This window comes from Fomitopsis serialis (genome assembly GCF_022376445.1).
Source record: "Fomitopsis serialis strain Sig1Antser10 chromosome Unknown B0H18scaffold_98, whole genome shotgun sequence".
In the NCBI taxonomy this organism is placed as follows: domain Eukaryota; kingdom Fungi; phylum Basidiomycota; class Agaricomycetes; order Polyporales; family Fomitopsidaceae; genus Fomitopsis; species Fomitopsis serialis.
Window position 1 is genome coordinate 54470 of NW_025955058.1, and position 25961 is coordinate 80430.

The following is a 25961-nucleotide window of genomic DNA, read 5'->3' on the forward strand; positions in this document are numbered from 1 at the left end:
TTATATCGTGATAGATCTCAGTTCTGCCACCCGCCGATCTGCCGCTGCCACCCGCCGAGTCGCCGTGGCCACGGCATTGCTCGGCCATCACAGAATGGGTAGCAAAGGGGATGTCCCGGTGTTGGGGGCGCGTTTTGAAGCAGACCCTTAGAAGACCGTCCTCTCCCCCACTCAAAGAGGTTTTCTTTAGGGTCTGCCTAGGGGAGACTAGCTCAAGTGCGCGCGCGCGACGTGTTCCCCGGGCGCTGCAGATAAGATAAGATGATGCCACCCTCCGAGATTGGATCGCGTTCCCCTCGTGCGCATCGCGCGTACTCGACCCTCAAGCCTCCGACCTCAACTTCAACACCATATCGGCTGCGAATTTTGCTGCAAGCATCATTGGCGTCACCATCTTCATGCTCAGTTTTAGTGACAAGTACGCGAAGGGATTTTACGACAAGAGATTGGCGGATTACTGACTGGACTTCCGATTACAGCCTTTTCTCAAGGCGTCGTTGAAATACTCAAGTTATGATTGGATCGAACAGTCTCAGATAATTCATACATGATTCTTGGTCGTACACGCAACACACACAGGTTGTCAGCGCATTTGGTAGTTGGCGATCGTATCGGATTCTCATTGTCGGTGAACACTCGATATGTGCTCGGTTCCTCCTGGTAGTACCACAACCAACCGCATCGACTAGAAAGGGCACAGCTCGGCACGATCATTTACTGCAGGGGAGGACTACAGGAAGGCGTCTGCGTCAAGTCATCAAGTGAAATAGACGGTGGTTACACTCACATGGACTGCGGGAAGGTGAACACGCCATTCGGGTCAACCTGCGTCTTGATCTTCCGGAGACGACGATAGCTGCAACAAGAACACGGTGAGATTAGCGATGGCCGACAGTGACAAGGCCAAGCTTGTGGTCGCAACATACTTGGTCCCGTAGTAAAGCTTATGCCATTCTTTGGGAGTCAAGCGTGGGTCGACGTAGTTCGGGTACGCTCTGTTTGTCGTTCAGCCTTGTGTTCGAGTGCTTTCAGTCCAATTGTGACATACCCATATTGATATTTGTCTGGAACATTGGTCGTAATTGAGTTGACGAGACCGTCAACAAATGCGAAACCCTCTTCCGGATATGGTGGCAGGTGAGTCGGGCTTGATGCTCGGAGCTGATGTCGGGTTGGTAAGCAACAACCCGTCGAACGACGGTTTTAACAAACCGAACCTGTAGGATCCACAAAGCGTTTCTGTTCGCATATGCCGTCGCATTCGAGAGCATCGCATCGATCTGCGAGCCATTGCCGCCGTACAGCTCTAGCTGGACAAACCAGTACTGCAGTCATGTCAATCATCGGCCCGCCATCCATCATCGCGGATCCACGCGAATACTAGATGCATTACACACCGTCTTTGTGCGCCATCCTTCCGCCGACATCCAACTTGCAAGTGCGGTTATAGCCTCCTGCGACATAGGCATATCCGATGGGGTCGTGAGGCTCTTGGTGTAGTGCGAGTCATGGTTGGCGGCGATACTGGTCGGCGTGCTTGCGAGAGGTACGCCAGGTCCGGCAAGGAGCTCCATATTCTCAAGCCATGTGGTCACTTCAACCTGCGGCGAAAACGTCGGATTGGGCTGTACGACAGTATAGAATGCACGGCAGCGAGTGATCATATGCTCTTTGAACATGGCAACGAGGCGTACACACCATCACGTCAAGAAAGGGCTTTACAATGGCGTCATATTCGTCCGGGTTGCCGTAATATGATCCCAAGAAGTTTAGAAGAATCTCGCCCTGTTCGACGCCTTTGTAGAGATTGAGTTCAAATCCAATTTCCTTCGGTATCGAGGGAGCGAAAGAGAAGTCCTGGTAGAGGGATATAGCTTCGATGGACTGGTCCAACGGCAAGGACCAGTTGTAGCTGAAGTACGTCGGTTGTGTCGGTGCAACGAAGGTTTGGAACTGGAAATGCGTAACGATACCGAACGAAGGCGCCGCTCCACGTACGGCCTGCGAGGACGTTCAGAGATCAGTAACAAGTTGGGTTTAATAGCTGACAATGAGGCGTACCCAGAATAAATCGGGATGCTGTGTAGCTGAGGCCTCAACAATCGATCCATTCGCGAGGACAACGGTGGCGCCAATGATGTTGTCCATTGTGAGACCCCATAAACGACTGTTGAAGCCATATCTGTCCGACCGACGATAAACACGCGCACTGATGTCTGGTATGGGAAGTATGTCACCCTCCATGACTAGCGTGGCCACCTATGCCGACAAGAGGACAGACACCATGTGGCAACGCACGCCCTCCCTGGTTGAAGAGCCTAATTGCGATATCCCCTAGCCGACTCCCAGTGCCGATCATAGCAATACCAGTGGAATTGTCGACTTCGATGTCATTCAAATGAGCCAGATCGACTACCAGATGGCCGTCCGTACCACCGAGACCGTAAGCAGCATGAGAATGTCCACCTGACCGAGCGGATACTGATAGTACACTTGAGTGGATTTTAATCGGTAAGACAGATGTATGAAGACTTACCGGGTATGCCTAGAGATGCACCAGCCTTGACTAGATCCGAGACCTCCTCGACACTGCCAGGATATGCTATGGCGGCGGGCTGGAGCTGAAGACGGAGGTTGAACGCCCGCGAGGCGTTCTGATATCCCGCTTGACCAGCGACATGTACCTCAATATTGTCATTGGCAAGGATCGACTGGAAAGAGGGAGCGTCTCCTGAAGCCCGATTCGCGATGGAGAGGACACCGAGCGAGTAGATCAGTAGTCGAACAAGTCCGTTCGCCATGCTGAATCGAGGACTAGTCATTGAACAACTGACGGGCATCATGGTAACAGTGCGATCTCTGCAGAGATTGTAGGGCGCACCACTTGCCTTTGAGCGAGGCCTTCTCCGGAAGGCCGTGGTCAATCACTCCAAGTGTATCTCGAGCTTCTTCGGCCTATGTATAGGTCATCCCAGAAATCACGCACTGAAGTACGTGCTAATGGCCAGACATGTAGACGGTGCCGGTCAACTCCTTCCCCCCTTATCTTGAGGGTGTCTGGATAAGTCCCGTGAGATTTCTCATCGCAGTCTATAGTTCTACCGGTTTCACGGCACGCCCGCTGAAATTCTTGATTAAATGCTACGCGGCCACGACATTCTTACATGGTCAAGCAGTGGACGCACCATGATAAACATCTTGGAAAGTCTGAATCGGTCACGTCAGAGATGGCCAAACACGATGAACCTCGTTCATATTATGCGGAACCACGGAGAAGTTATTACTGGTAGTGCGTCCCAAAGTTCCCGGCCCGGATTGCGCTCTTCTACCGCTCATGCACGACGACCATAGTGAGTTTCCGGCCACTCGGTGGCAACACGTATACGTTATTCGCTACAGTAGCCACCGTGATCTTTGCTGAAAGCCGGAGAGGCAGCAAGTTCATGGATGCATGCTTTGAACGTGAAACAGCATCTTCCAGCGCAGCATAGGAAGGAAATGAACCACAGTGTCGAGTTAACGTAGAACTGGTCGTGGTGGATCGGACGAGCCTTGGACGAGGGGCCGCTCCTCAAATTCATGACGGGCCCCGACGTATACGGCAATGTGATAAGATAGTAAGATGCCCTTTCGATCGCAGTGGCAAGTACTGGCAACTTCCACCCTCAGTCGGTCGAGACAGCAACCTGAAGGCCTGAAGTCGTACTGACAAGATGGTAGCAGGAACAGGCGAGCGGCTATGACCCACCGAGATGCTGAATTTTCAGCAGAACATCACACTCGACACTTGCTGTACACTATGATTCAGTACGGCTCGTCTTCAAGCTTCATGGCAAGTCGACGGTGTATTGAACGTGTGCGCATCATGCTCCGAGTCCTCGCCCATTTTGGTTATCCAACTGGCTTCCCGGGCGTGCAAAACTCATACCGGTGGACTAATGCACACATCCTCTACCAGTCAATACGGAATGGTAGCAAAAATGCACGTCCACTCACATAGATTGTGGGAAGGTGAACACACCGTTGGGGTCTATCTCCGTCTTAATCTTTCGCAGGCGATCGAAGCTTCGACACCAAAGACCGCGACGTTTCATTAATGCTTGACAACATAGCAAACGTCGAACACGTACTTGGACCCAAAATAGAGTGTCTGCCATTCGTGTGGAGGTAGACACGGGTCGATGTAATTTGCATACGCCCTGATCACCTGTCAACCACGCCTTCGACTTGGAAGAAAGGCTTCCTAATTAACCGAGTACTGACCCATAATGATACGTGTCCGGCTCGTTGGCCGTGATGGAAGCCACGAGACCGTCAACGAACGCAAAGCCCTCTCGTGGATAGGGTGGTACATAGCCGGAACTGGATGCGTATAACTATCGACGAAACCTAAGTTACCATCGAAACGCATGATCAGTAGTGTTGCGCGCGCGCACCTGTATGGTCCAGAGACTCTGGCGGTTGAAGTATGCCGTCGAATTTGAGGAAATCATGCTGATCTGGGAAGAGCTACCACCGTATAGTTCTAGCTGGACAAACCAGTTCTGCGTGTACCATGCATCGTAAGCGCCACGAATGCTGCCAGTGCCAGCGCCGCCCACCGTGTTTGTGTACCACCCCTCGGTGGACATCCAGCTCGCCAGAGCCGCTATAGCCTCCTGCGACATGGGCGTGTCGGACGGCGTCGTGAGACTCTTCGTGTAGAATGTATCGTGGTCAGTGGCAAGAAGTGTCGGAGTGTTACTAGCGAGCGGAGTGCCAGCGAGGAGGACTAGGTTTTCAAGCCAGGATGTCACATTAACCTGCGGCTCAGAGGTTTGATTCGGCTGCAGGGTGTATAGCACGATACTTGGTCAGCGAATATATCATGCGAACACTGTACGCTTACCATAGCAGAGAGAAATGGCTGTACGATGGCGCTGTAGTCGTCCGGATTTCCATAGTAAGATCCCTGAAAATTCACCAGAATCTCGCCCTTGCTATTGCCCTTCAACAAATTCAGCTCGAACCCGATCTCCCTTGGAATTGCGGGAGAGAAGCAGTAGCTCTGGTAGAGTGATATAGCCGCAATGGCTTCATCCAGCGGTAGGGACCAGTAGTAATTGAAGTACGTCGGCTGCGTCGGAGCAGTGAAGGTCTGGAAGTGAAAATGCGTTACAATACCGAAAGAAGGTGCCGCACCGCGCAGGGCCTGTGAGTACACCCATAGTTCAGCACAATGCTAGAAGATAGAAGTAGGAAGCCCGATACACACCCAAAACAGGTCAGGTTGTTTTGAAGCTGAAGCCTCAACAATCGACCCATTCGCGAGGACGACGGTTGCGCCAACAACAGTGTCCAATGTAAGGCCCCACTGACGACTTGTAAATCCATATCTATGATGCAACGGTCACTATGAACCAGACCTTTCATGAAAACAGGAATGGCTTACCCTCCGTAACTCGCATGCCCGCCTATGCCGACGAGGGGACACGTCCCATGCGGAAGCGCACACCCCGCCTGATCAAAGAGACTGATCGCGACATCCCCAAGCCGATTGCCGGTCCCAATAATGGCAATCCCAGTGGAATTGTCGACATGAATGTCCTTGAGCCTGGATAGGTCGACGACCAGGTGTCCGTCCGCGCCTCCAAGGCCGTAGGCAGCATAAGAGTGGCCGCCCGAGCGGGCGGTGACTAACCGAGTCGATCATGCTGAGTGTATCTCGCTCCTTCACTGGCTGAGGTCTCCGGAGACTCACCAGCTATGCTCAACAGAGCACCAGCCTTGACTGCGTTGGCGACCTCCTCAACAGTACTTGGGTACGCAACCGCAGCGGGCTTGAAGGGTAGACGAAGGTTGAATGGCTGTGAAGCATTCTGATATTCCGGCTGATCAACGAAGTACGCCTCGATACCGTCACTACCAAGGGCAGCCTGGAGGGGTGAGACGTCCGCAAAAGCAGTGTTCGCGATGCAGAGAAGGCCGAATGAAAGGCCCGACAAGTGTCTGAACATGTTCCTGATCATGAACATGGGACTTGTGGGAAGTCTAGTGGTCAACACACGTCGTTCTTGTATGTTGTGCCATTGCGCGCGTTCCGCAACATGGTCCTCAATAGAGTCTAGAAATCTGTCAATGATCAGGTCGACATGTTCAGAGGAAGTCAAGTAGCAGACCTTACTACCTCATCATCCGACGTCACGGATTGATGTCTTAGTACTGTCCCACGGAAGCCGATAATGAGTCCTTTCCCATCCGCAATCTTACCTTTCCCATAGGCACGAGCCAGTTTCATTATTCTGGGCTACAGTCCCCGAGATCCTTCTGATATTTTCTGATACGTGGCACAGGCACTGCCAGTGCCCGACGAGCATTCATGTCCACCGAGACGTGTCTTCAACGGTGAGAACAGCATCTTGCGGGCCTCTCAACTCAAGTGTGTGTATGCTATACTGCAACTGAATGTGAACCTGCACGAAAGATGGACATGATCGAGATTAAGACTGAACCTTTCGGATATGGGCCGCGTGCGGCGTCACCTTGCGGAGGCAGCGTGGTGCTAACTGGATAAGATAGTTCTCAATCAGCCACACAACATGAAGAAAAAGAGCGCCTCGGACACCATGAATGAACGATTCGCCCTGCTCAGCGGCAATGGCAGCCTTGCATTAAGATGTCGGTCCTAATTAGAAGGAGATGACAGCCGACATGGGTCGGACGAATCCCAGGGCAATGATGCCACTATGGCGAGTCATAGATTTCACCGGGAATGACCCATGATCGCACAATGACAAACTATCCATAACGCTGAGTGAAAAGGGGACCCTATAGAGGATGTGTTCAGTAATCATGCAGTGAACGCCGCAGGCCACGTACATCATACGCATGTGCGATGCGGCCTCCCAAAGTAGGACCACAAGTATGGGCTACAGCCATGCTAAGATCTACGCTTGGACGGCTGTAGGAATGGACAGTGGTCCTCGGTGATCGTACTCACTGTCACTGTACAGAACATGATGGCTTGCCGGAGCTAAATGGCATGGGATAGTACGCGGCAGGGATGACCAATGAGCCATAGAGCAATCGCATTGTCATCTTGAATGAATGCCGTCTGTAGACACATGGCTTCGCTGCAACCTCACTATGAGTATCAACAATGCACGTGTGATCATGAGCTCCGCGGTGGACATCGGAGGCGGGGGCAACGACGCGAGAACGCGCACCCCATCATCGTGATCTATTTGCATAGATAAGAAGCGCCCCGAGATCGCAGCGTTCACCTTAGAATGCATGAGCTTATGTATACATGTCGGGAGACTGCAATGCAGAGAAGGTTTGGACCGCGATTTCCGTAGATCAACGTTCAGCGCTAACAACGATAAAGCTCAACAGAAACGTTCCACGACCTTGAAAATCGGGGATGTGTAATACGCACTACTACATCAAGATTCAGACTCATTCAGTCAGTGTCAAATGGTTGATGTACCGGTTTCATCACGCCTAAGACTCGTACGGGGGGCTGATGCACAGTACATACGACGTTCAGTTCATACACGACGGAAACCGGGTACATTGACTCACATAGATTGTGGGAAGGTGAATACTCCAGTCGGGTCGACCTCCGTCTTGATCTGTTGGAGACGTTCGAAGCTAAATCGAGCACCGTATGTGAGCAATCCGCAACTGCACGCTGAACTGCTAAAGTACGTACTTGGACCCGAAGTAGAGTGCGTGCCATTCGTTCGGAGGCAGGCGTGGATCGACGTAGTTAGGGTATGCCCTAACGATCATTCAATCACACGTTTGCTCTGGTAGTAGAGCTTCATGACCCACCCATAGTTGTAGCTCTCCGGCTCGTTGGCTGTGATTGAAGCCACGAGGCCATCAAGGAACGCAAAGCCCTCTCTGGGGAAGGGCGGCTCGGCGTCAGCACTCGAGGTGTAGAACTGCCACGGACGCTGACAGTGAGCGACATGACATCAGCCCGTAAGCGCACACCCACCTGTATAGTCCACAAATCGTGTCGGTTGAAGTACGCCGTAGCGTTCGAAGGGATTGTGTCGATCTGCGAAGAGTTGCCGCCGTACAACTCTAGTTGTACGAACCAATTCTGGTTGTGTTCTCTGTGAGTGATTCCTATGTGATGCGGCTGCCACCGCCACCCCGGTAGGACGCACCGTGTCTGTGTACCATCCTTCTACGGACATCCAGCTCGCAAGTGCGGTGATGGCCTCCTGCGACATAGGCGCATCGGATGGCGTTGTGAGACTCTTCGCATAGAAAGTGTTGTTCTCGGCAGCGATGCTTTGAGGCGTACTGGCAATCGCGCTGCCAGCGAGAAGCACTAGGTTGTCAAGCCACGACGTCACATTGACCTGGGCCGGAGCCGTCTGGTTGGGCTGTGTGCCGCGAAAGGTGAATGGTCCGTTAACGAGAGCGTCAAATGCGAGAATGATGGCGCGGTCGTACCATGGCGTCAAGGAATGGCTGTACGACGGCGCTGTACTGATCCGGGCTGCCGTAGTATGATCCCACCAGGTTGAGCAAGATCTCTCCCTCGCTGCTGCCCTTCGTGAGGTCCATCTCAAATCCGATCTCTTTGGGAATCGAGGACGAGAAAGAGAAATTCTGGTAAAGTGATATGCCTGTGATAGCCTGATCCAGCGGGAGAGACCAGTAGTAGCTGAAGAATGTCGGTTGCGCCGGGGCGACGTAAGTAGTGAATTGGAATTGAGTGACGATACCGAACGAAGGGCCCGCACCACGCAGGGCCTTGAAGAATAGTCAGCATTATGATAATGTACATGTGGAGGCAGAGGCGTACCCAGAATAGATCAGGGTATTGCGAAGCTGAAGCCTCAACGATCGTCCCATTTGCAAGGACGACGGTTGCACCGACGACGTTGTCCAGCGTGAGGCCCCATTGGCGGCTTGTAAAACCATACCTGCAGAACAGAGTGAGTGAGTACGTGCGCGAGCGGCGACTCGTATGAAGATTCACCCTCCGAAACTCGCGTGGCCGCCTATGCCAATCAAAGGACACGTCCCATGGGGCAGAGCGCGCCCCGCCTGATTGAAAAGAGCGATGGCGATATCTCCAAGGCGATTTCCAGTGCCAATGGTGGCAACCCCGGTAGAGTTGTCTACGCTAATGGCGTTAATCTGAGTGAGGTCAACTACAAGGTGGCCGTTTGCGCCACCGAGACCATAACCGGCGTAGGAGTGGCCGCCTGAACGGGCAGTGACTATCGGCACAGTTGAGCACAACCCGTTCGCCGACGCAGATGTATCGATACTCACCTGGGATATTGAGCAGTGCGCCAACCTTTACCAGCTCGGCGACCTGGTCCGTGCTGTTTGGGTACGCAACGGCGACGGGCTTGAAGTTAAGACGAAGGTTGAATGCCCGCGAGGCATTCTGGTAGCCTGGCTGACCCGGGAAATAGACTTCGAGGTCGTCGTTGCCGAGGATTGACTGAAGGGAGGGAGAATCTCCCAACACACTCTTGATAGTACAGAGAATGAGAAGGGAAGATGCCAGCAGCTGTCTTAGCATATTTGGTGTCCAGTTGGGGAATCGAGGGTAAAGACAACCCGACTTTATACATTCGCGTGAGTCATCGCATTCATGTTGGCAGCAAAGCTGACTACGGCGGCAGCGGGAGTGGACCGTCTAAGACAGACATGCTCAGCCACGTCAGCACTCTGCCCGAGGATATGCACTGACGTGCTGATGCGAAGACACCGGAAATGGGCAAAGACCAAGCGATTAACCGTCTACTGAGCTGTCAACCTTCAACACTGCCTCAACGCAATAATGTACTGACCTTGCGCTACATATAAGGTCGCGTCTGCTGTCGTGTTTCACCCGCAAGGAGAGCGCTGCGCCTATTCGGTAGGAGAGCTAGTGAGAGCCGGTCAATCAGCGGTGGCTGTCCTCCACCGTCTCTGTACTACGCTCACAATCAATCGTCAGCGGAGACGTAGTTGCTCATCGGGCTGCGCTCCGAATGCGTAGTGCTCCCTACTCGGCCTGCATGAACAGGGGACGCTTATACGATGATGGCGACTCAAGACCGAGGGGTTGAACAATAGTGTCGCGCTCGTGATGGCAGTTCACCGGCCACAGACACTGACATGAAGACTATTGGATATTGGTCAACGTGCGTAGGCCGAGGTGAAAGATCCGGACTGCGTACGGGAGACGGTGGGCGATGCGCCTGCTGAGTGATCATGGCGCGGAGCGCATGTCGGGGAAACGCTCGCCATACTTTGCCGCTGCCATTCCATGGCAGATGGTGGTGTTAAAGATGCGCCGGTGAACGGGAAATGCAGGTCACTCCACACTCATGAGGCAAGATTTATGCCAGTAATATTAGTGCAGAGTCGGTATCATCACTGAAAGTGCATAACTTACCACTCTTGCGTTGATGTCTCAGTGCCTTGACAAATTGTCCTACTTCCACATAAGTATAGTCATAATTACGCACCGACGATATCTACTCACCCTTAGAGAGACCTCGCATGAACGTGTCGGGGCCAGGGTGCCAACCTCGATGTAGTCGAAATTACGTCCATCGAGTTCTGGTTTATGTCCCCCGTCCTAACCACGCCCGGCTCCCTCTTTCCCTCCCTTTCCTATGTGCGGTACCCACTGGGTAGACGCGTTCGGCGTGGTCTTGTACTTGGGGTTTGTATGCGTCACGGTAGGTGCCAGGTCGTACTATACATTCTCGCGTTGTGCACTAGCTTAGAAGATGGGTCGCCAGGACAGCCTATAGGGTAGGTAAAAAGACGTTCATGGGGCGGCCCTGTATCAACCACGGAGGTATCGGTGAGCCAGATTGCTGCAGCTCAGTGCTGCCTACGTCCAGGTCTGAAGGCAACCGGAGCGCTCAGGCCTGCGGTCCCGATGTTCGTGAAGCCTCGACCCCCAAGTAGTATATTCTTGCCAAGTAGACTCAAGTAGAGGTGTGCACGACTGCCACTACGAGTGACTACTGAAGTACTGAACGTTTGAACGGTTGGCTTACATAATCACTGGCGAAGCACCAGCGAGTTTGAGCGGGGAAAAAGAACACTGTATGTAACTTTACAAGCAGTAACGCTGTACGTATACACTCATCTTTGAAGGGAAGATCATAAGCACACAAAGGTGGAAAACAACAGCCAGAAACACAAACTAACTATGTACGAAGTCTTCTCTATTTGATGCCTTGAAGGGCTGCTCCGGCTGCAGCCCGCTCGACCCCATTGTACACCCTCTCCACCCTCTTCCGCCAATCTTCACCCCTTCCTGCATCCTCATCTTCTGCATCCTCATCACTCTCCGCTGCGGCGCCCTTTAATTCCATATCCACCATGAATTCCGCAACGAATCGGGCCATGGCCTTCTCGCTGACTTCAGCGTGCGCACGCGGGCCCCAGCGCCACTCCCACTGCTCCTCGTTCGTCGCGTTGCCGTTTGGGACTTGGGAGGCTGCGGGCACCCCGCCCCGCCCACGCTTTCCCTTGCCCGGTTCGCCAACACGCTGCCGGTCGAGGTAGCCTTGGCGAACCCAAGTAGATAGAAGCTGGTCGACTGAGAGCGAGGCAGTTGAGCGTGCGCTCAGTGGCATCTGTGTGCCGGAACCGAGCCTCAGGCGTTTCAGTAACTGCCGCATTTCGTCTATAGACCTATTAGTGACGAAGCAAACCGAGTAAGAGTGCGACCTACGGTCTCGCACGATCCTGCTATCCACGAGAATAAGCGAGAGCACGATATACAACACGCCTATGCTCGCGACCTCGTCGCTCCGCTCCCAGCCGAGCACGCTTCCTGTGACCCGTACGGACGCGTCGTCATCTTCGTCTTCGACATCGTACAAGGCCGCAAAGTCCTCGTTCGTGATGTTCGCACGCGTCGATTCGAGCCGGCGGAGTTCGCGATCGGGCGCGTTGGCCTGCGCGATGATGGCCGGGTCGAGGACTGAGCGGAGGATGTACGTCTTTGCGCCACCTGCGGGGGCACGCTTACCAGCCCCCGCTGTTTTCTTGCCTTTCTTACCCGCTTCGGCCCCGTTCACCCCGTTTGCCCCGTTTGCTGCCTGCGTGGGCTCGGGTTCGTCGGCATCTTGGGCGAGAGCGGCGCGGGTTTGGAGCTCGCCCATCTCTATGCCAAACGTCTTGCGAAGAATTTCCTGGCTCTGTCGAAAACGAGGCCAAATTGCCTTGAACTCGAACCCAGGACTGAATAGCCGCAGTATGTTAGCACAGTCTGGACATGATACATCCAAGAGCTGGATTTGATGGCGCGGGAAGACATCTCGAAGGTAATGCTTTAAAAGTTAAGTGATTCATGGCATCTCACCTTTCTTGGAGATTTCGTCTCTTTTCAACGGCACGCGTCTGCTTTCTGCGAAGAGCGCCAACCGCGCAAGATCGCCTGCCTTGCGCTCCAGCTCTTTCTGAGAATCGTCTCCTCTTCCCTCATCGTCAACGTCCATTCCATCGTCGTAGTCTCCCGCATCAACATCATCGTCCTTGTCGTCGTCATAACCGTCGTCGACAGGCTGCGAACGGCCATTTGTTGCGCGCCCTACGCGATGTCGCGGCTGAGACTGTGAGGGCTGAGGCTGAGAGCGGGTAGCACGGGCCATGTGTGATGGTTCAAAGTCAAGTAGTATAGCGCGGAGATACTCTCCAGAAGGCTGGAACAAAGTCGGCAATCAGATTCGTACGCGTCGAGGTCGCGGTGTCGAGGTAGAAGACAAGCGCGGTTACACGGGTGCCACAGGCGCGTTAGGCGCTCGCTGCCGGTAAGAATCCTGCGCACGTGATTCACCTGCAACAACGCCGCCGCGGTGGCGGCGGGGCTCGAGCTGCTTGTCCTCGACACTGAATCGGACATTCTCGTCACTGCTGCACGCCTTACATAACTCCACGGCATGGCGGACAAGTTTACTACGCCTGTGAGCAAACTCAGCCGGTTGCCTACGTCCTTATCTCGCTCGCAGACAATGAAGCGCGATTCCCTTGCGGCCGAGCTCGAGCGCGGTAAGTGCCACTCGCATGTTGCTTTGTTCGAGCACTAACGTCTTGGCTTCCCACCAACGGGTCTCCCATCTCCCACCATGCCAGATCCGCAACTATCTACTGCAAAACGACAGCAGCGCACGCAGACGTTCGCCTCGCACCTCGCACACGCCTCACTAGAGCGGCAGCTCATGGCCGCGCAAACGGCGCGTGCTGAGCTCGAGACGAAGCTACGTGAGAAGGACGTGGTCATCGATCGCCTGGAGGGCGATCGTAGGTGGCTTGCTGGGCGAGAAACAGAAGAACGCGAGGAGAAAGAACGTGAGCGTGCCGAGCGTGCTGAAGAGAAGGTTTGTCGCATACCATTCATTACCCCCTACCGTGTGGCATGGTCGCCTCTTTAACTGTCACATTCTCACCATATGAATAACACAATCTAACTCAGTTCTTGCCGATAACAGCGTAAAGCGGACGCCGAGCTACGCGCATTGCGTTCTTCGCTCTCCGCCCTCCGTGAACAACATGACGAACTAACGGATGAACACGACTCACTCTCGCGTTCGACCGCCCAAACCCTCTCGGCGCAGAAGTCACAAATCACTACCCTCACGCGACAAGTCTCGCTTCTTCATGAAGAGCTCACCGAATATCGGCAGATCGCAGAGGAACGTTCGCACGCGCTGGAGGCATTGCGGAGCGAGCTTGACGAAGCGAGCGCGGCCAATGAGAGCTTCACGCAGAAGGCAGCTGACGAGGAGACATGGGCGGTCGTACGCGGAGAGCTGAGCCGGCAGGCGGAATATATGCGCGCTCTCGAGGCGGCGAACATGAAGATGAACGCAGAACTTGCTGCGCTACGCGAGCGTCATGCGAGTGTCGAGGTGCTGAAGGAGCAGAAGCGCGCGCTGGAGAGAAAGGCACAGGGTGCGGAGGAGCTCCGCGAGAAGGTCGTAAGACTTGAGGCCGAGTTGGACGCGGCGCGGCGCGAGCGAGAGACGTGGTGCGTAGGTATTCAGGATCGTTGGTGACTCCGCTCATGAGGTCGTTGCAGGGCCTCAGACAATGCTCAGCCCTCAACTCCCTCCAAGACACCAGTGGGCATCACAAAAGCACTTGCTGATCTACGTCTGAACTATGCACGTCTCTTGGAAGAGCACGGATCGACGACTGCGACGCTGAAGCGGCGTGAGGCTGAGATCGCAGATGCAGATCAACGCATCCATGAGACTGAAGCTTCGGTAGAGGCTCTCCAGGCAGATGCACGCACGCTCAAGGCTGAAGTGGCGCGTAAAGAGCGCGAGAAAGAGCTTGCAGAGAGAGAAGTCTCTTTCCTTCAGGCCATGGTGGTGCGTGGTTGCTGCCATTCCGAGTCTTCCTCGCAGTCTCTGACCGTCATTGCTCACTGTTGCAGGCTAGTTTTACGGCGGAGGAGTCCGCGCAGAATGGCGTCGACCTCGATGAAATGACCTCTGAGCGTTTGGAACACCTCGAGTCCCTTGTAGCTGACTACAAGGCTACCGTGCATGAGCTCCAGCATGAGCTCGACGCGCTTAGCAAGGCCGGCGCTGTCAAAGGCGGGAGTGCCGCATTGCAGCGGCTACAAGAAGAGCTCGAGGCTGAACGTGCATCGAAGGAGCTGCTCCAAGCCGGTACGTATTCGTCTCTCACGATCGCTCACATGTGCTGATATTAGAATGATGTCCAGCACTGGAGAAGGCCGAGGAAATGTCCACGGCGCACGAGGAGCAAGTCGAGAACCTCGAACAGACGCTGTTCGAGCTTCGCGGGGAGATCGGGGCGGGGCGGCACCTCCCACCTGGGGTTCGCGTGCTGAGCTTGCGTGAAAACCCCGCGCAGCAGTGGGCAGATATGAGTCAAGCGGCGATGGATCGGCTGAAGAAGGAGAACGAAGCGCTGATGAAGCGATTGAAGGAGCTCGAAGATGCGGGGTCGCGAGTGGGCGGGCAGATGGGGGCTAGGAGCTCGACGAACGGTGGCACGGGAGAAGCTGCAGCGTTGGAAGGGATGGTCCCGAGGGAGAGCTGGGAGGTTGCTAACAGAGAGAAGATGCGCCTTGAGGAAGAGCTGAAACAGAGGGAGAAGAGACTATTGAGGCTGCAGCAGGTGAATTACTTTGCTTTGCTTTTCCAGTCGGGCTCGGACTCAACTTGGCCCTCAGATCTTCCAGTCGAAGTCGGCCGAGTTCCGGGACGCCGTCGCTTCCATCCTCGGCGTGAAGCTCGCTTTCTACCCGAATGGCCAAGTGCGTGTCACGTCGCACTTCGATCTCAACGCAGCGTTTGTCTTCCAGCCGACCGGACCCGCAGGGGGCAACGACGGTGCCGGTGGGATGCGAATGCAGCTCGTCGCTCAAGGTGACGGCGGACCGGAAGACTTGCCGCAGCTTATGCGGTATTGGGTCGAGCAAGAGCAGTGCATACCGGGATTCTTGGCGAGCGTGACATTAGAATGCTACGAGAAGCATAAGATAGAGATGGAGAGAGGAAACCGGTAGGAGTACTATCGGTGTGTCTTATTTTGGTATTTGTTTTCCTGTTCCTGTACAAAAGTCCCAGCTGCTGTTATACTGAATGCAACATCAGGATTTGTGCTGATGTTGCTGACCACTTAACAGCTGCCACTTACAGTGAGCTAGTAAGGCAACTTCTGCAGCTTCATAAATCAATGCTCCATGGTGTCATGGAAATGGTGAAGCTATTGCATGTTACTCATGATCTTGACCCTATACTTGCATACCTTGTGCTAGCCTGGTAAATATTGGCTACCTTGCAGATACCCTAGTAGATAAGAAATGAGTACTCCCATTCATCAACTCAGTTGTTAGCAAGTCTTTGTTGATATTCTGAAGTGTTGGAAAATTTGTGTAGAGTTATGGCATGCAAGCTGGTGTCAGCTTCAGTGCTGCTCACCACCTAAGTGTCAATTACTGTCTTCTAAATTCCCACAATGGGGCACTCCCAACCTTGTTTACAATCCTATCTTATTTTGAAATACCACAGTTTGTGAAATTCACCTATCATCCAATAGGTTTATATTTTGGAGTCATGGCATCATGCAAAGGAATATTGGTGTGAGATCAAATTCTGACTACAGTGTTCCTTGAGAGATATTGAAGGCTGGCATCCTTGAGGCTTGAGTGTCAGTCTTACAATCACATTTGTGCATAAAAAGTACTAATGCTCAAGATGACAAATAGAGTGTTCTTTGTGCAGATGCTTTCATCCTGGACTCAAACTGGACTCAAGTGATGATACTTAAGTTGTGGAAGAGGGAGTGTGCATTTTAGAAGTGTGTATGATTTTGTTCTACATGCCACACCACATGCAATGATAACTTGGGCATTGCTCAGATTGTCAGACTGAATGAATTGTGGCATTAGATGATCACATGAGGTAGGAACAACATAATCATATGGCACTAGCACAGTACTAGGTTCCACAGGGAAAGCATTTTCTACAACTGAGTATCAGTCATTGGGTATTTTCCTTGCCCCAGATTCTCATATTCTGAGGTATCTAAGGCTGGAGCTGCCTGACTGGAAGCATGTACATCTTGTCTCTGTACTGCCACTATTTGCTGAGCAGGACACTGGATCCTTGCTAGCACTATTGCCAAGCCAATAAATCTCAGCCTATCTTAAATACCAGTCATAGTGTTGGCTCTGACAGTAATTCTAAATAACTGACTGAATAAGTCCATTGAAACTACTGTCCAATTGAGTGGTGGTCAAAAATATCAAGTCATATTCACCCAGATAAATGGACTACTAGTGGAGAGTCTAAGTGTGGGAAGAGATTTCCTTACAAAGCAATTGTTAAGTGAAGGCTGTTCAAGACCCTGGTACTTACTACTGCAACTGGTGTGTTTTACATCTTACCTCTCAAGCATTCGATATGTCTCAGTATTTGATTTCTCCAGCAGAAAACCAATGATGAAGGGAACAAACATGTACAAATGTTGTGTCGGGGCGTGCAACTGCAAGCGCACGCTCTGATCGGTTCCCAGGTTGTTCTCAGGCTATCCGACACTTCATTCCACTTCTTGAATGGGTTTCTTCTGGCCTGGTTATTTCTAACCTTCTGGTCGTTGCGATATTCTCACTCTCTTCCTGGCTGTTCAGTTCCACCCTGACGATCAAGCAAAACCTGTGGCAGATCCGAAATCTGCTGTTGTCCGGGCGACCGAACGTCCTCTCGTCGTCTCAAGCTCCCTCCTCTCCCTAGTCGCTCTCTCGCTTCATGCACAGCATATTCTCTCGTGCACGCACAATCTCTACGCCCAAGAAGTCGGTCGACACTACCACCCCCGACGAGTTTGGGAGGGTCAACAGCAGAGGCTCCGCCCGCGGCCTCACCGCCTCTCCCGCCCCGGGCAAGAAGGACAAGAAGGACGGCAAGGACAAGGGCAGGGCGCGCACCGCATCCGCCGCAGAGCCCGACAGCCCCGAGTATGCCGTCCCCGATGGCACGTTCCTGCCGCTCAGCCTCGACCCGCCGCGCTTCGAGGCGACCGCGGACCAGCCCGCGTTCGAGCAGCAGAAGGGCCACGACTACGGCCACCTGTCCTACCAGCGCCACGTCGTGCTCGGCCTCGAAGAGGTCGCGCGGCTGGTGGACGTCGTCGGCAACGAGCTCGCGCTGCGCGGCCTGACGACGCCGTTCATCTTCTCCGCACTCGCGCTGGACGTGTCGTCCAACTCCGTCAAGCGGCTGATCCGCGCGTTCGTGCGCACATGCAGCAAGGCGTCGCCCGAGGCGGACCACCAGTGGCACGAGGAGGCGCGGCTGGCGGGGCCGCAGGAGCTGGGGATGTGCCTGCGGTGGGGGCTTGCGCGCGTTATCCGCATCATGAAGGGCCAGGAGGTGCGTGGGGTTGTCTCGTACGAAAACTACCTCGAGTGGCGGGACGCGGAACTAGGTGCGTGCATTGCTGTCGAATCTGCCGCGCGCTGAACGGGAGAGAGCACAGCGCACAGCTACCCAGAGTCGCACTTTGCGGCGTTCCTCGCACCGCTCGCACCGCTCGTGCGCTCGATCATCGTCGGGCTGCTGACGCTGCTCTCGCGGTTCATCGCACATTCAGGGTCGTCCGGGCACACGCCGCCTACGCTCTCGCCGCTATTCGGACCGCTGCTGTTCGGCCTCGGTCCATCGACGCTCTCGTTTCACCAGGCGTACGTCGCGTACTCACGCGTGACGACGGCGACAGAGCACCTCATACTGGCGTTCATCCGCTGGCAAGACGCTCCGAAGCCCGGCTCGGGCGCGAGCGCGGCGCCGCTCATGGGCGTGCCGACGCGGCTGAAGGCGTGGATCCAGGGCTACCCTGCGATGCTGCCCGCGATCGGGAAGCTGGACCGACGGCCGGAGCCGCGGCGGGGCGCGCGTACGGTGCGCGTCGTGGCCGTGCGGCGGAACGTGCGAATGTACTCGCCCGACCTCGTCAAGACGGCGGCGAGCTGGGCGCAGCGCCCGCGTGGGCCAACATCCAACATGGCGGAGCGCGCGTTCGTGGGGTCGAGGGAATGGGAACGCGTCGCGCCGCCGACGCTGAAGCTGCCGCCACGCTACTCGGACGCGTACCGCAAGCGAATGGACCTCGCGCCGAACTTCCATCCCGCCACGGGAGCCGGATCGACTTCGTCCTCGTGAGCGCCCGTCGCTGTCTTCTTCGGTATCCTCCGCATCGTCGGCGATGTCCAGCATGGACGAAGACCGCTTCCGCAGCCTGACAGACCTCAAGTGGGGCGAGTTCGAGGCCATGGGCTTCGGCGACGTGGCGGATGGCAAGAAGCTGCAGTTCGACCTGACGGAAGGCGCCCGGGCGGTGAGTGCTCCTGAGATGCACCACAGATTAACAATTCATAGATGGTGGGCTCTTCACAGGCACGCGCCGCGAAACGAGCCACCCTGACCTGGCAGGACTTCTCCTCGTCGGGCTTCTCGAGGACAGATGCACCTCTCAACGCCACGCTCCAGTTCAGTACGCCCGTCACAAATACAGTTAACTCCTGGCCCGCGCATTCGGTGGAGATACATCGGAAGCTGAAGAAGGCGCAGAAGGCGCTACCGTCGTTCGGCTGGGATACGGAGCCTGTGCTCGGCTCAGAGGAGGTCGTCGAGGAGGCATTCGTTGACGTGTTCTGCGACCTCGTGTACGGCGGAGGTTGGTTGGACATTGAGAGATGTGAAGAGGTTGATCGAGAGTGTAACTGGGCTTTGGTGAGTGATCATATATGAGCCTCATGGAAGTGTGACAGAGTTGATCGGCCGTTCATACAGGTGGAGTTCAAGTCACTTCCGATGTCAAAATCTACGGTCTCGGGTACCGCTGATCCCCGCACATCGTCTACTATGTTTCTCTTTGAAGAATTTGTCCCCCTTGAGTATAGGCAGCAGCTAGCGTCGTCAGGGCGCGCGCGACGGCGGATGCCTTCATTCTTCGGCAACGGCTCAAAGTCCAAGCAGTGGAAACCTGCCGCAACGCTCAATGGTCGTCCCTATGTTGTCGGGCACGTACCGAGCAGTCCGTCGTACCGCGAAGTCGAGTTCGAGGGTTTGCTCCGCCAGAATGGCACTGCAACGAAGGTTATCTCTCTTGCACGTCCCGCCGAGTCTCGAAACGTAACTTCTCCCAGCGCGGTCGCTTCTCCTAGTACGCTCGCCTCACCCAACTCTGTTGCTCCTTCCCCTACTCCGGCGGCGACCCTTCCCCAACCTACGATACGGCTCGAGGCCACTCCAAACCCCCGGCCGAAACGACATGATGCCCTGGACATCGCCACCCAGATACACCGGCGTACGTCGCGGTTTAGGCTTCCGACGGGGCTGCCTGTTAGTCCAGGCGGAGCACGAAGGTCGGGATTACCTCCAGCCGAATACGAGAGTATCGACTTTGACGCACGTCTGACCAGCTTCTCCGACGATGACCTGCTTGATGGCGGTCGCGACAAGCACGGCCGGCGGCGCTCGCGGGATGACGCGTGGGTGGATATCCTCGTCGCGAATAACAACCGTCGGATGGCGAGTCAGGACGCGGAGCTGCGCAATGGACAGAGGCTCAGGAGCCGGCGCTCGGATCCGGAGCTGGCGAGCCAGGAGCTGTCCGAAGTGTTGGCTGCCGTACGTGGACAACCCTTCTCCGACGACGAGGATATGAGCATGGAGCCTGTGTCAATGCGGCAGAGGGACCGCGACGATGATGGCGATACTACCACTATGGACGGCTCCGTCGTCCAGCACTCCATTGGTCTACAAGAAAGAGATTCCTACCTGTTCACCGATGATGAGACCGAAGAGGAGCCGAGACCTCGTCAACGGCGACCAACGTACTTCGATCTCCACCCCGATAGGCGTCCGCCGCGCTCGATCGATGGTCAGTCGCATGAGCGGCAGTCGTACGACAGCGATGCCTTCTCCACTGACTCATATGGCCAGTTCGACGAATCGCCGACGCGCCCTCGGCTCAATGGGGTGCGTCGTGGCGACGCAATGTCGGATTCGTACATATCGGAGGCGGAGTACGAGACGACGCCTAGCAACTCGCAGGTGGACCTGTCGGATAGCGGTGGGCAGGAGATTAGGAGGCCTGCGTACGTTGCCATGAGCCCTCCCTCGCCCAATGTTCCCACCTCACCAGCTCCGCCCCGCCCTCCACGTGCTATTCCTGTTGCTACCCCAGGAACAGCTGCAGACGCCGCGAAGAGCAAGACGGCTTCCCTCATTGAGATGTATCGCGAACGCGAGAAGACCACTCCAGGATCTGCTGCCGCCCCGTCCAAGTTGCCGCTGCGCTCCGTCTCGTTGCCACAGAACCCCAAGCTGCCTGTTGGTGCTGCCCCGCCCGCCGTTCCCGGAGGCAAGATACCTGATGAACCGACGACCCCTACGGCCCCCGCCGCTCCTAAACCCACTGCGGAACCATCAGAGTCAGATGTGGAGTCTATCCTTGAAGAGATTCCGGAACCCAACCTTCCGGTGCGTTATATCCACGGTGCACCGTTGCATAACGTGCTGGAGGAGGAGGAAGAGGAGGATTAGAGTTCCGGCGTGCTGGTAGGCCTTCATCTCCGTTTCTACTAGGGCCCCGGCAGCTGGCGTGTATGTACTCCGTTCGCTCACTGTTTTCGCCTGTACCATATGTACAGGCCCGCTGGACGCGCGCCGCAGAGACACTCGTACATCGTACATATTTTACCTACAACCCGCGTCTCCTGCCTCTCTTATCGTGCATTGCTTTCTTGTTACCCTAACGGCTTGCGCAGTTAGTCCGTGCCCTCCAATCCCTTGTCTCTATCCGTAGCGTCCATCCATGACTCGGCCATGTCTAGCCAGTACTTAGTACGCATAGGTCGCGATGGCCGTGTTCTTTAGTGCGATACCATACGCCGTCCTACTTTTTTGAGGTTGGCTGATATCACGTATCTACAGCATTCTAGTGTTCTTTATGCTTTCTTCGTCATGCATCAGGTTGTTGGAAACACGTAGTCAGTATCTATTGCTAAGTGGGCAATGGGATTACAGTATGATATATAGAAACGATACTGGGGCCAACGTGAGTGAAGTGCAATAGCCTGTACCGTACGGGCCAAGTTGAAGCAAAGAAGGAAGCTGCGAGGATGTGCAGGGACGTGCACAACTGTCAGCCTGCAGACCATTAGTGTGGATCGTATTCCGTGTTAGTACAGTACAGTGATGGCTACATCCAGTGTTTTCCAGTCCATAAAGAAACACTGAGATGGGTGGAGATACAGAGCACAAAGATGGGGCAGCGGCATTACTTGGGGATTACACTCCGCTCAACGGCCGAGTCTTGTCCGACACGACTGGCGGAGGACCCGGAGGTGGGGTGTACTGGGGAGGCTGCGTCTGGTAAGGCTGTACCGAGTCCGTTGTCAGATAAGCGACAGATAGCAGGAGACAGGACAAAGACATACGGGGGCAAAGCCAGTGTGCGGATCCCACCCGTTATTATGCGTCGGTGGCGGGTACTGCGGGTACTGTGGGGCGTATGCTTGCGATTGATAGTAGCCTGGAGGCCCGGCGTACTGCGAGCCTTGCATCCCGATATTGTTGTTCACGTAGGCCATGTTGTTCCTCTTGATGCGGCGTTGACGCATAATGCCTACAAAGAATATCAAGAGCAAACCGGCAACGGCTGAAGGAAAGATTGAGGTTATATTATGCTTCAAATGGGTCGCCTTGAACAATGCTTGCCTATTGCAATGCCAATGCCGATGCGAGCGCTAGGAGAGAGGACGCTACACTCCTGGAATCCGCGTCTGATGATCATCATGACCTGCGTTAGACAGCTGCGATCGACAGTGAATGAGATCACGACGCACCCAGTATCCACACAGTATAGTGCCCGCACACTTCGGAGATTCGAGAAAAACAACAACGCCGCTGCCAGGAGCGGGAGAACATGGGAATTGTGACTCGCTACACCCACAGCCCACGATAGTCAGCAACCTCGTACCGCTCCGGGAGCCATACATACACGCACACATCACAGATGAAGAAAATGTCGGGGAAGATCGTGAGGAGGGAGGGGTCGTTGGTGAAGGTATGAGACAAGACGTGGTGTTTGGCCCGTGGGGCCCTAGCCCGGCATAGCAGTGCGTAGACCGGCGCTTCCGCTGCCATGGAAAGCGCATCAGCGCCGTCGCACGTGATCCTAGCCACCTCTTCTCAAAATGGCAACTATACTCAGTGACCAGAGACGACTGTCATGCAACGTCGATGCATTCTCCTCTGCTCAAATCCTCTCACGGATGGCTGCTTTATGCTCTTCGTTACGAATTTGCAGTAGACTCTTTTCTACTGGCTCAGCAAGCACCGAGGCTGAGCTTGGCTTAAGCTCATGTGCAGATGCCAAGTTGACAGGTACATACGTCGCCGAGACACACACTATGTGTGGCGGTTCGAATTCCCTTAGCGATGAATACATATTAGGCCCCGCATATATTGGCCGAAAGCAGCACAGACGGTCACACTTTTGGCGTAAGTGGTCCCAGGGTGCATTGCTTAGCCAGTGCCGTGATTGCTACTTAGTACCATGTCCCCGACAGCCCTCGAAATTCTGGTTTCAACATTGCCGACATGTCGCAATTGGCTTCTGTGGTTCGTTGTATGGCTGACTGGTCACTTGACAGGGAACTTTCCGTCTGTGACCTGTCTAGGTCGCAGTCTTCTCGCGAGAAACCCGGAGCTACAGACGGCAACGTCACCGCCTCCCTTGGACACGTTCTACTCTGGCATGCGACTGCTGCGGCTCAGGCCGAGTGATCGCAGCGTGAAGGTCTGTATTTCTCAGAAGAGCAGTTCGCCGAAATCTGATATTACGTCGCCTCAATTGCCAGACCTCATCTACCACACTCCAGAAGAAATGTTACGACGTAACAAGCCGAATGAAAGTGCTCTGGTGTGGGTGCGATGCCCATTCAATGGCAATTCTTGTATTATTGAGAACAACATCTCGTGTCCCGCTCAAGCTGATCAATGTTGGCACAGGAAGTGTCACAGTGATCTCTTATTCTCGAAGGCTCTATGAGCGCATCGTGTTGGGGATAATCCCATGCAATGAAGTCGCCGCACCCATCACGACGGCAGCGACGGGCCGTGCGGAAACGCGTAGTCTTTCCTAAGGATGCGTGCATTCTTACAATCACTGAAGTTATCGGCAACGTAGGATCTGCGCACCGTGTTTGGCTACGACACACACGATCAGGAGCGATAGACTCACGGCGAACCTGGGCACGGATGCAATACAGTGCAGTATGTCGTCAACGCGGACTTCGCACTGTGTTTTCCTCATAGAGAAGTGCTTCTCGGCCACACATCACGAACAACGTTGCAGATGACCCGTTCTTTATGCTCGACCCTCGAAGTGGCGTGCACCGGACTCTGTGTGCTGATTCGCCACTCTTGGTAAGGAATTAGAGTTGCGCTCCACCCTTGCGGCACGCTCTCACGCAGGGGTCGCAGGTTGCTAGCACTCTGCGTACGTGCGTGTTCAAGGTGTGAAGTGTCGCATACTTTGTTGTGTGGCTTCAGCCTGCTGTGGACGGCCGTGCATCGATTAGACACGGCAACTGTCCAGTTTTTCCGAATAATCAGCAACTAGAATCTACTCGCTCTTGGCGGCCTCGAGTCCCTCTTCTCTTCGGATCGACGTATTGGCATCAAGCTCCAGAAAATTCGACACACAAAATACGAAAGTCGTGTTGAGCTGAGGGCCTGAAGTAAGTTCTAACCATCTACCTTGTAGCCCATGAATGCTTACGTCGCCGCATGTTGGCAGAGCCTGTAGTACTCAGTGCGAGTGGGGCACTGGTGTCGAGCTATTGTACGGCGTCCACGACGCTATGAGAACGATCCTTCACGATATGTCCTTCTCTTCGGCATGAATCCCTGAATGAAGCGGCAGGCAACTTCATGCAAGCCGAATGCGGCAGCGTCTCTACGATCTAGAGCCACTCCTCCGTTTATCATTCAAAGTCATAGAAGTCCGTGTCACATTCTGATCACAGCCAGACACACTCAGGTGCTGATTGGAGGCGGAGGTGCATTGACGAAACGGTACGCATGTTTTCGGCGTCCGTTTCCAAACGTAGGTCTAGAACTGACTTAAAGACAACGGTACTTAGGCACTCCCACATTCCGAGTCCTGCATTCTTGTTTTGACAAATAGGTCCGGATTGCAATCTCTCCGGATCGAGCGGCACCTAACTATTGTTCGCACCAGCCCAACGGCGAGGAAACATTTCGCGTTTGTATTGTGCAGGTCGTCGGCGAGCCTGGGACCGCCCCTGCGTTCCACTGCACTCATATCGGGCAGGGCTCAACGTCCTCGGAGTTCGTACCGAGGCACCAAGGGCGGCGCCACTGCTTAAGTCGAATGCACTCCGCCATAAATGTCCTAGCGGCAGATCATTGAGTAATTGGTGAGTCTTTCCTCGTCGTTACCCGGGCACCATGCTGAATATAACCTAGTACTCTAGACAGTAGCCCGGTCCACTCGGAAACGGGGGCGGACGACGCCTCGTATGCTTGAATGACGAGTGATCGCGTTGATGCTGAGGCTCATCGAGGCTCCCGCGCGGACGTGTGACCAGCGGCAGGTCAGTGCATCCGGGCTATCGTTGGCCAATCTCGCGACGCGTCCGCTCGTCCTCGCGATCGGATAGGAGTGATCCCGCTGGAATGATTCCTATATTCGTGTGCGGTGTGTCCCTCGTCGAGCCCAGACCGTTTCTCATGGATCAGAGCAGCGGAGGGTCTAGCTCCTCGAACCAGTACGTGTATCTCTGCCGAGCGCGGGGGACGGCACTACGTGCTGAGCGCCCCTTCCACGGGAGCACCTCGAGCCTGCGAAACCATCTTCCGCGCGCGCACTTGGCGCCTTCTCTGCATCCGTTTGACTTATCAAACACAGCCGTGGGCAGACGGAGGCTCGCTGCTGCTAACACGCTGGATCTTGGATCAACACGTGCCGTGAAGTGTGCCGCGATGCCTGTGCGCGTCCTCGAGAATGGCTGAGCGTGCGGCCCAGAGCGCTCGCTGGCTCGAGAAGGCACCCTGGTTGTTCGTCCGGGGTCGATGTCTCAGAAGCCTGACGTGCGTTCGGTCCTACCCATCCACTGGACCACGCCCCAGCCAACAACATTCCCTTTTCCGGCTCTGATCTCATAAGACTCCCCTGTTAGGACGGTGTCAGCAGGCCGTTCGTATATATACCGTCCTCGAGAAGGGCTCGCCGCACTGTGTCAAGACCTATTCCCCGTCCTCCTCGAACTCACGTCTTCCAGCCCGCCCCCATCCCGATCAAGCAACACTGTCACGTGAGTAGACACACTCCCCGGCGCCAGCACTGCACTTTGCTCCGGACACTGACTTTCGTTCCGACCGCTCCCTCCTCCGCTCCCTCCTTCTCCGTATCTCAAA

The 25961-nt window shown here is 54.8% G+C and overlaps 8 protein-coding genes across 8 annotated transcripts; 3 read left to right on the forward strand and 5 right to left on the reverse strand.

Annotated features, from left to right (window-relative positions):
* Window positions 1-714: 714 nt before the first annotated feature.
* On the reverse strand, window positions 715-2801 carry B0H18DRAFT_1123430 (uncharacterized protein; the record flags this gene model as incomplete). The annotated part of the gene is made up of 10 exons (XM_048034689.1): window positions 715-730; window positions 788-856; window positions 927-995; window positions 1049-1161; window positions 1218-1325; window positions 1398-1625; window positions 1699-2001; window positions 2062-2182; window positions 2238-2481; window positions 2537-2801. 10 exons carry the CDS (start codon window positions 2799-2801, stop codon window positions 715-717), a joined length of 1536 nt encoding a protein of 511 aa, XP_047888497.1.
* Window positions 2802-3781: 980 nt separating this feature from the next.
* On the reverse strand, window positions 3782-6340 carry B0H18DRAFT_1033526 (uncharacterized protein). Its single transcript, XM_048030187.1, has 12 exons — window positions 6167-6340; window positions 6047-6111; window positions 5741-5988; window positions 5432-5675; window positions 5255-5375; window positions 4889-5191; window positions 4602-4826; window positions 4437-4544; window positions 4264-4376; window positions 4131-4199; window positions 3997-4065; window positions 3782-3935 (listed from the first exon to the last, which is right to left on the reverse strand). The coding sequence occupies exons 2-12, from the start codon at window positions 6067-6069 to the stop codon at window positions 3923-3925; spliced, it is 1536 nt and encodes a 511-aa protein (XP_047888498.1). The 5' UTR covers window positions 6070-6111; window positions 6167-6340; the 3' UTR covers window positions 3782-3922.
* A 1219-nt stretch (window positions 6341-7559) lies between these two features.
* Window positions 7560-9682, reverse strand: B0H18DRAFT_1200507 (uncharacterized protein; the record flags this gene model as incomplete). Its single annotated transcript, XM_048036116.1, has 9 exons — window positions 9283-9682; window positions 8984-9227; window positions 8807-8927; window positions 8452-8754; window positions 8160-8372; window positions 7985-8092; window positions 7816-7928; window positions 7694-7762; window positions 7560-7632 (listed from the first exon to the last, which is right to left on the reverse strand). The coding sequence occupies exons 1-9, from the start codon at window positions 9536-9538 to the stop codon at window positions 7560-7562; spliced, it is 1500 nt and encodes a 499-aa protein (XP_047888499.1). The 5' UTR covers window positions 9539-9682.
* Window positions 9683-11186: 1504 nt separating this feature from the next.
* Window positions 11187-12620, reverse strand: B0H18DRAFT_1123433 (MAGE family-domain-containing protein; the record flags this gene model as incomplete). The annotated part of the gene is made up of 3 exons (XM_048034690.1): window positions 11187-11650; window positions 11699-12238; window positions 12332-12620. The coding sequence occupies 3 exons, from the start codon at window positions 12618-12620 to the stop codon at window positions 11187-11189; spliced, it is 1293 nt and encodes a 430-aa protein (XP_047888500.1).
* Window positions 12621-12848: 228 nt separating this feature from the next.
* On the forward strand, window positions 12849-15860 carry B0H18DRAFT_1033546 (spindle assembly checkpoint component Mad1). The gene is made up of 7 exons (XM_048030188.1): window positions 12849-13017; window positions 13102-13346; window positions 13458-13996; window positions 14048-14342; window positions 14408-14645; window positions 14702-15120; window positions 15176-15860. Exons 1-7 carry the CDS (start codon window positions 12909-12911, stop codon window positions 15509-15511), a joined length of 2181 nt encoding a protein of 726 aa, XP_047888501.1. The 5' UTR covers window positions 12849-12908; the 3' UTR covers window positions 15512-15860.
* A 1395-nt stretch (window positions 15861-17255) lies between these two features.
* B0H18DRAFT_1087011 (uncharacterized protein) lies at window positions 17256-21056 on the forward strand (the record flags this gene model as incomplete). The annotated part of the gene is made up of 5 exons (XM_048032125.1): window positions 17256-17934; window positions 17986-18664; window positions 18720-18843; window positions 18885-19238; window positions 19299-21056. The coding sequence occupies 5 exons, from the start codon at window positions 17256-17258 to the stop codon at window positions 21054-21056; spliced, it is 3594 nt and encodes a 1197-aa protein (XP_047888502.1).
* Window positions 21057-21759: 703 nt separating this feature from the next.
* On the reverse strand, window positions 21760-22773 carry B0H18DRAFT_1033562 (uncharacterized protein). Its single transcript, XM_048030189.1, has 4 exons — window positions 22516-22773; window positions 22361-22457; window positions 22233-22297; window positions 21760-22173 (listed from the first exon to the last, which is right to left on the reverse strand). Exons 1-4 carry the CDS (start codon window positions 22670-22672, stop codon window positions 21911-21913), a joined length of 582 nt encoding a protein of 193 aa, XP_047888503.1. The 5' UTR covers window positions 22673-22773; the 3' UTR covers window positions 21760-21910.
* On the forward strand, window positions 22774-23935 carry B0H18DRAFT_1033569 (uncharacterized protein). Its single transcript, XM_048030190.1, is given in 5 exon segments — window positions 22774-22901; window positions 22954-23316; window positions 23378-23473; window positions 23486-23487; window positions 23531-23935. The coding sequence occupies 4 exon segments, from the start codon at window positions 23074-23076 to the stop codon at window positions 23541-23543; spliced, it is 354 nt and encodes a 117-aa protein (XP_047888504.1). The 5' UTR covers window positions 22774-22901; window positions 22954-23073; the 3' UTR covers window positions 23544-23935.
* Window positions 23936-25961: the final 2026 nt, after the last annotated feature.

Excerpts from the sequence above, each read along its gene's own strand:
- B0H18DRAFT_1033562 (XM_048030189.1), bottom strand. The coding sequence starts at position 22,672 with ATGCGCTTTCCATGGCAGCGGAAGCGCCGGTCTACGCACTGCTATGCC. Across the intron at positions 22,458-22,515 it reads TTCATCTGTGATGTGTGCGT|CGAGTCACAATTCCCATGTT; the intron begins GTATGTATGGCT and ends CTGTGGGTGTAG. Across the intron at positions 22,174-22,232 it reads CGGCATTGGCATTGCAATAG|CCGTTGCCGGTTTGCTCTTG; the intron begins GCAAGCATTGTT and ends TCTTTCCTTCAG.
- B0H18DRAFT_1033569 (XM_048030190.1), top strand. The coding sequence starts at position 23,074 with ATGTCCCCGACAGCCCTCGAAATTCTGGTTTCAACATTGCCGACATGT. Across the intron at positions 23,317-23,377 it reads CGAGTGATCGCAGCGTGAAG|ACCTCATCTACCACACTCCA; the intron begins GTCTGTATTTCT and ends CTCAATTGCCAG.
- B0H18DRAFT_1033526 (XM_048030187.1), bottom strand. The coding sequence starts at position 6,069 with ATGGCACAACATACAAGAACGAC. Across the intron at positions 5,376-5,431 it reads GGGCATGCGAGTTACGGAGG|ATATGGATTTACAAGTCGTC; the intron begins GTAAGCCATTCC and ends GTTGCATCATAG. Across the intron at positions 5,192-5,254 it reads AACAACCTGACCTGTTTTGG|GCCCTGCGCGGTGCGGCACC; the intron begins GTGTGTATCGGG and ends GTGTACTCACAG.
- B0H18DRAFT_1033546 (XM_048030188.1), top strand. The coding sequence starts at position 12,909 with ATGGCGGACAAGTTTACTACGCCTGTGAGCAAACTCAGCCGGTTGCCT. Across the intron at positions 14,343-14,407 it reads CTTTCCTTCAGGCCATGGTG|GCTAGTTTTACGGCGGAGGA; the intron begins GTGCGTGGTTGC and ends TCACTGTTGCAG. Across the intron at positions 15,121-15,175 it reads GACTATTGAGGCTGCAGCAG|ATCTTCCAGTCGAAGTCGGC; the intron begins GTGAATTACTTT and ends CTTGGCCCTCAG.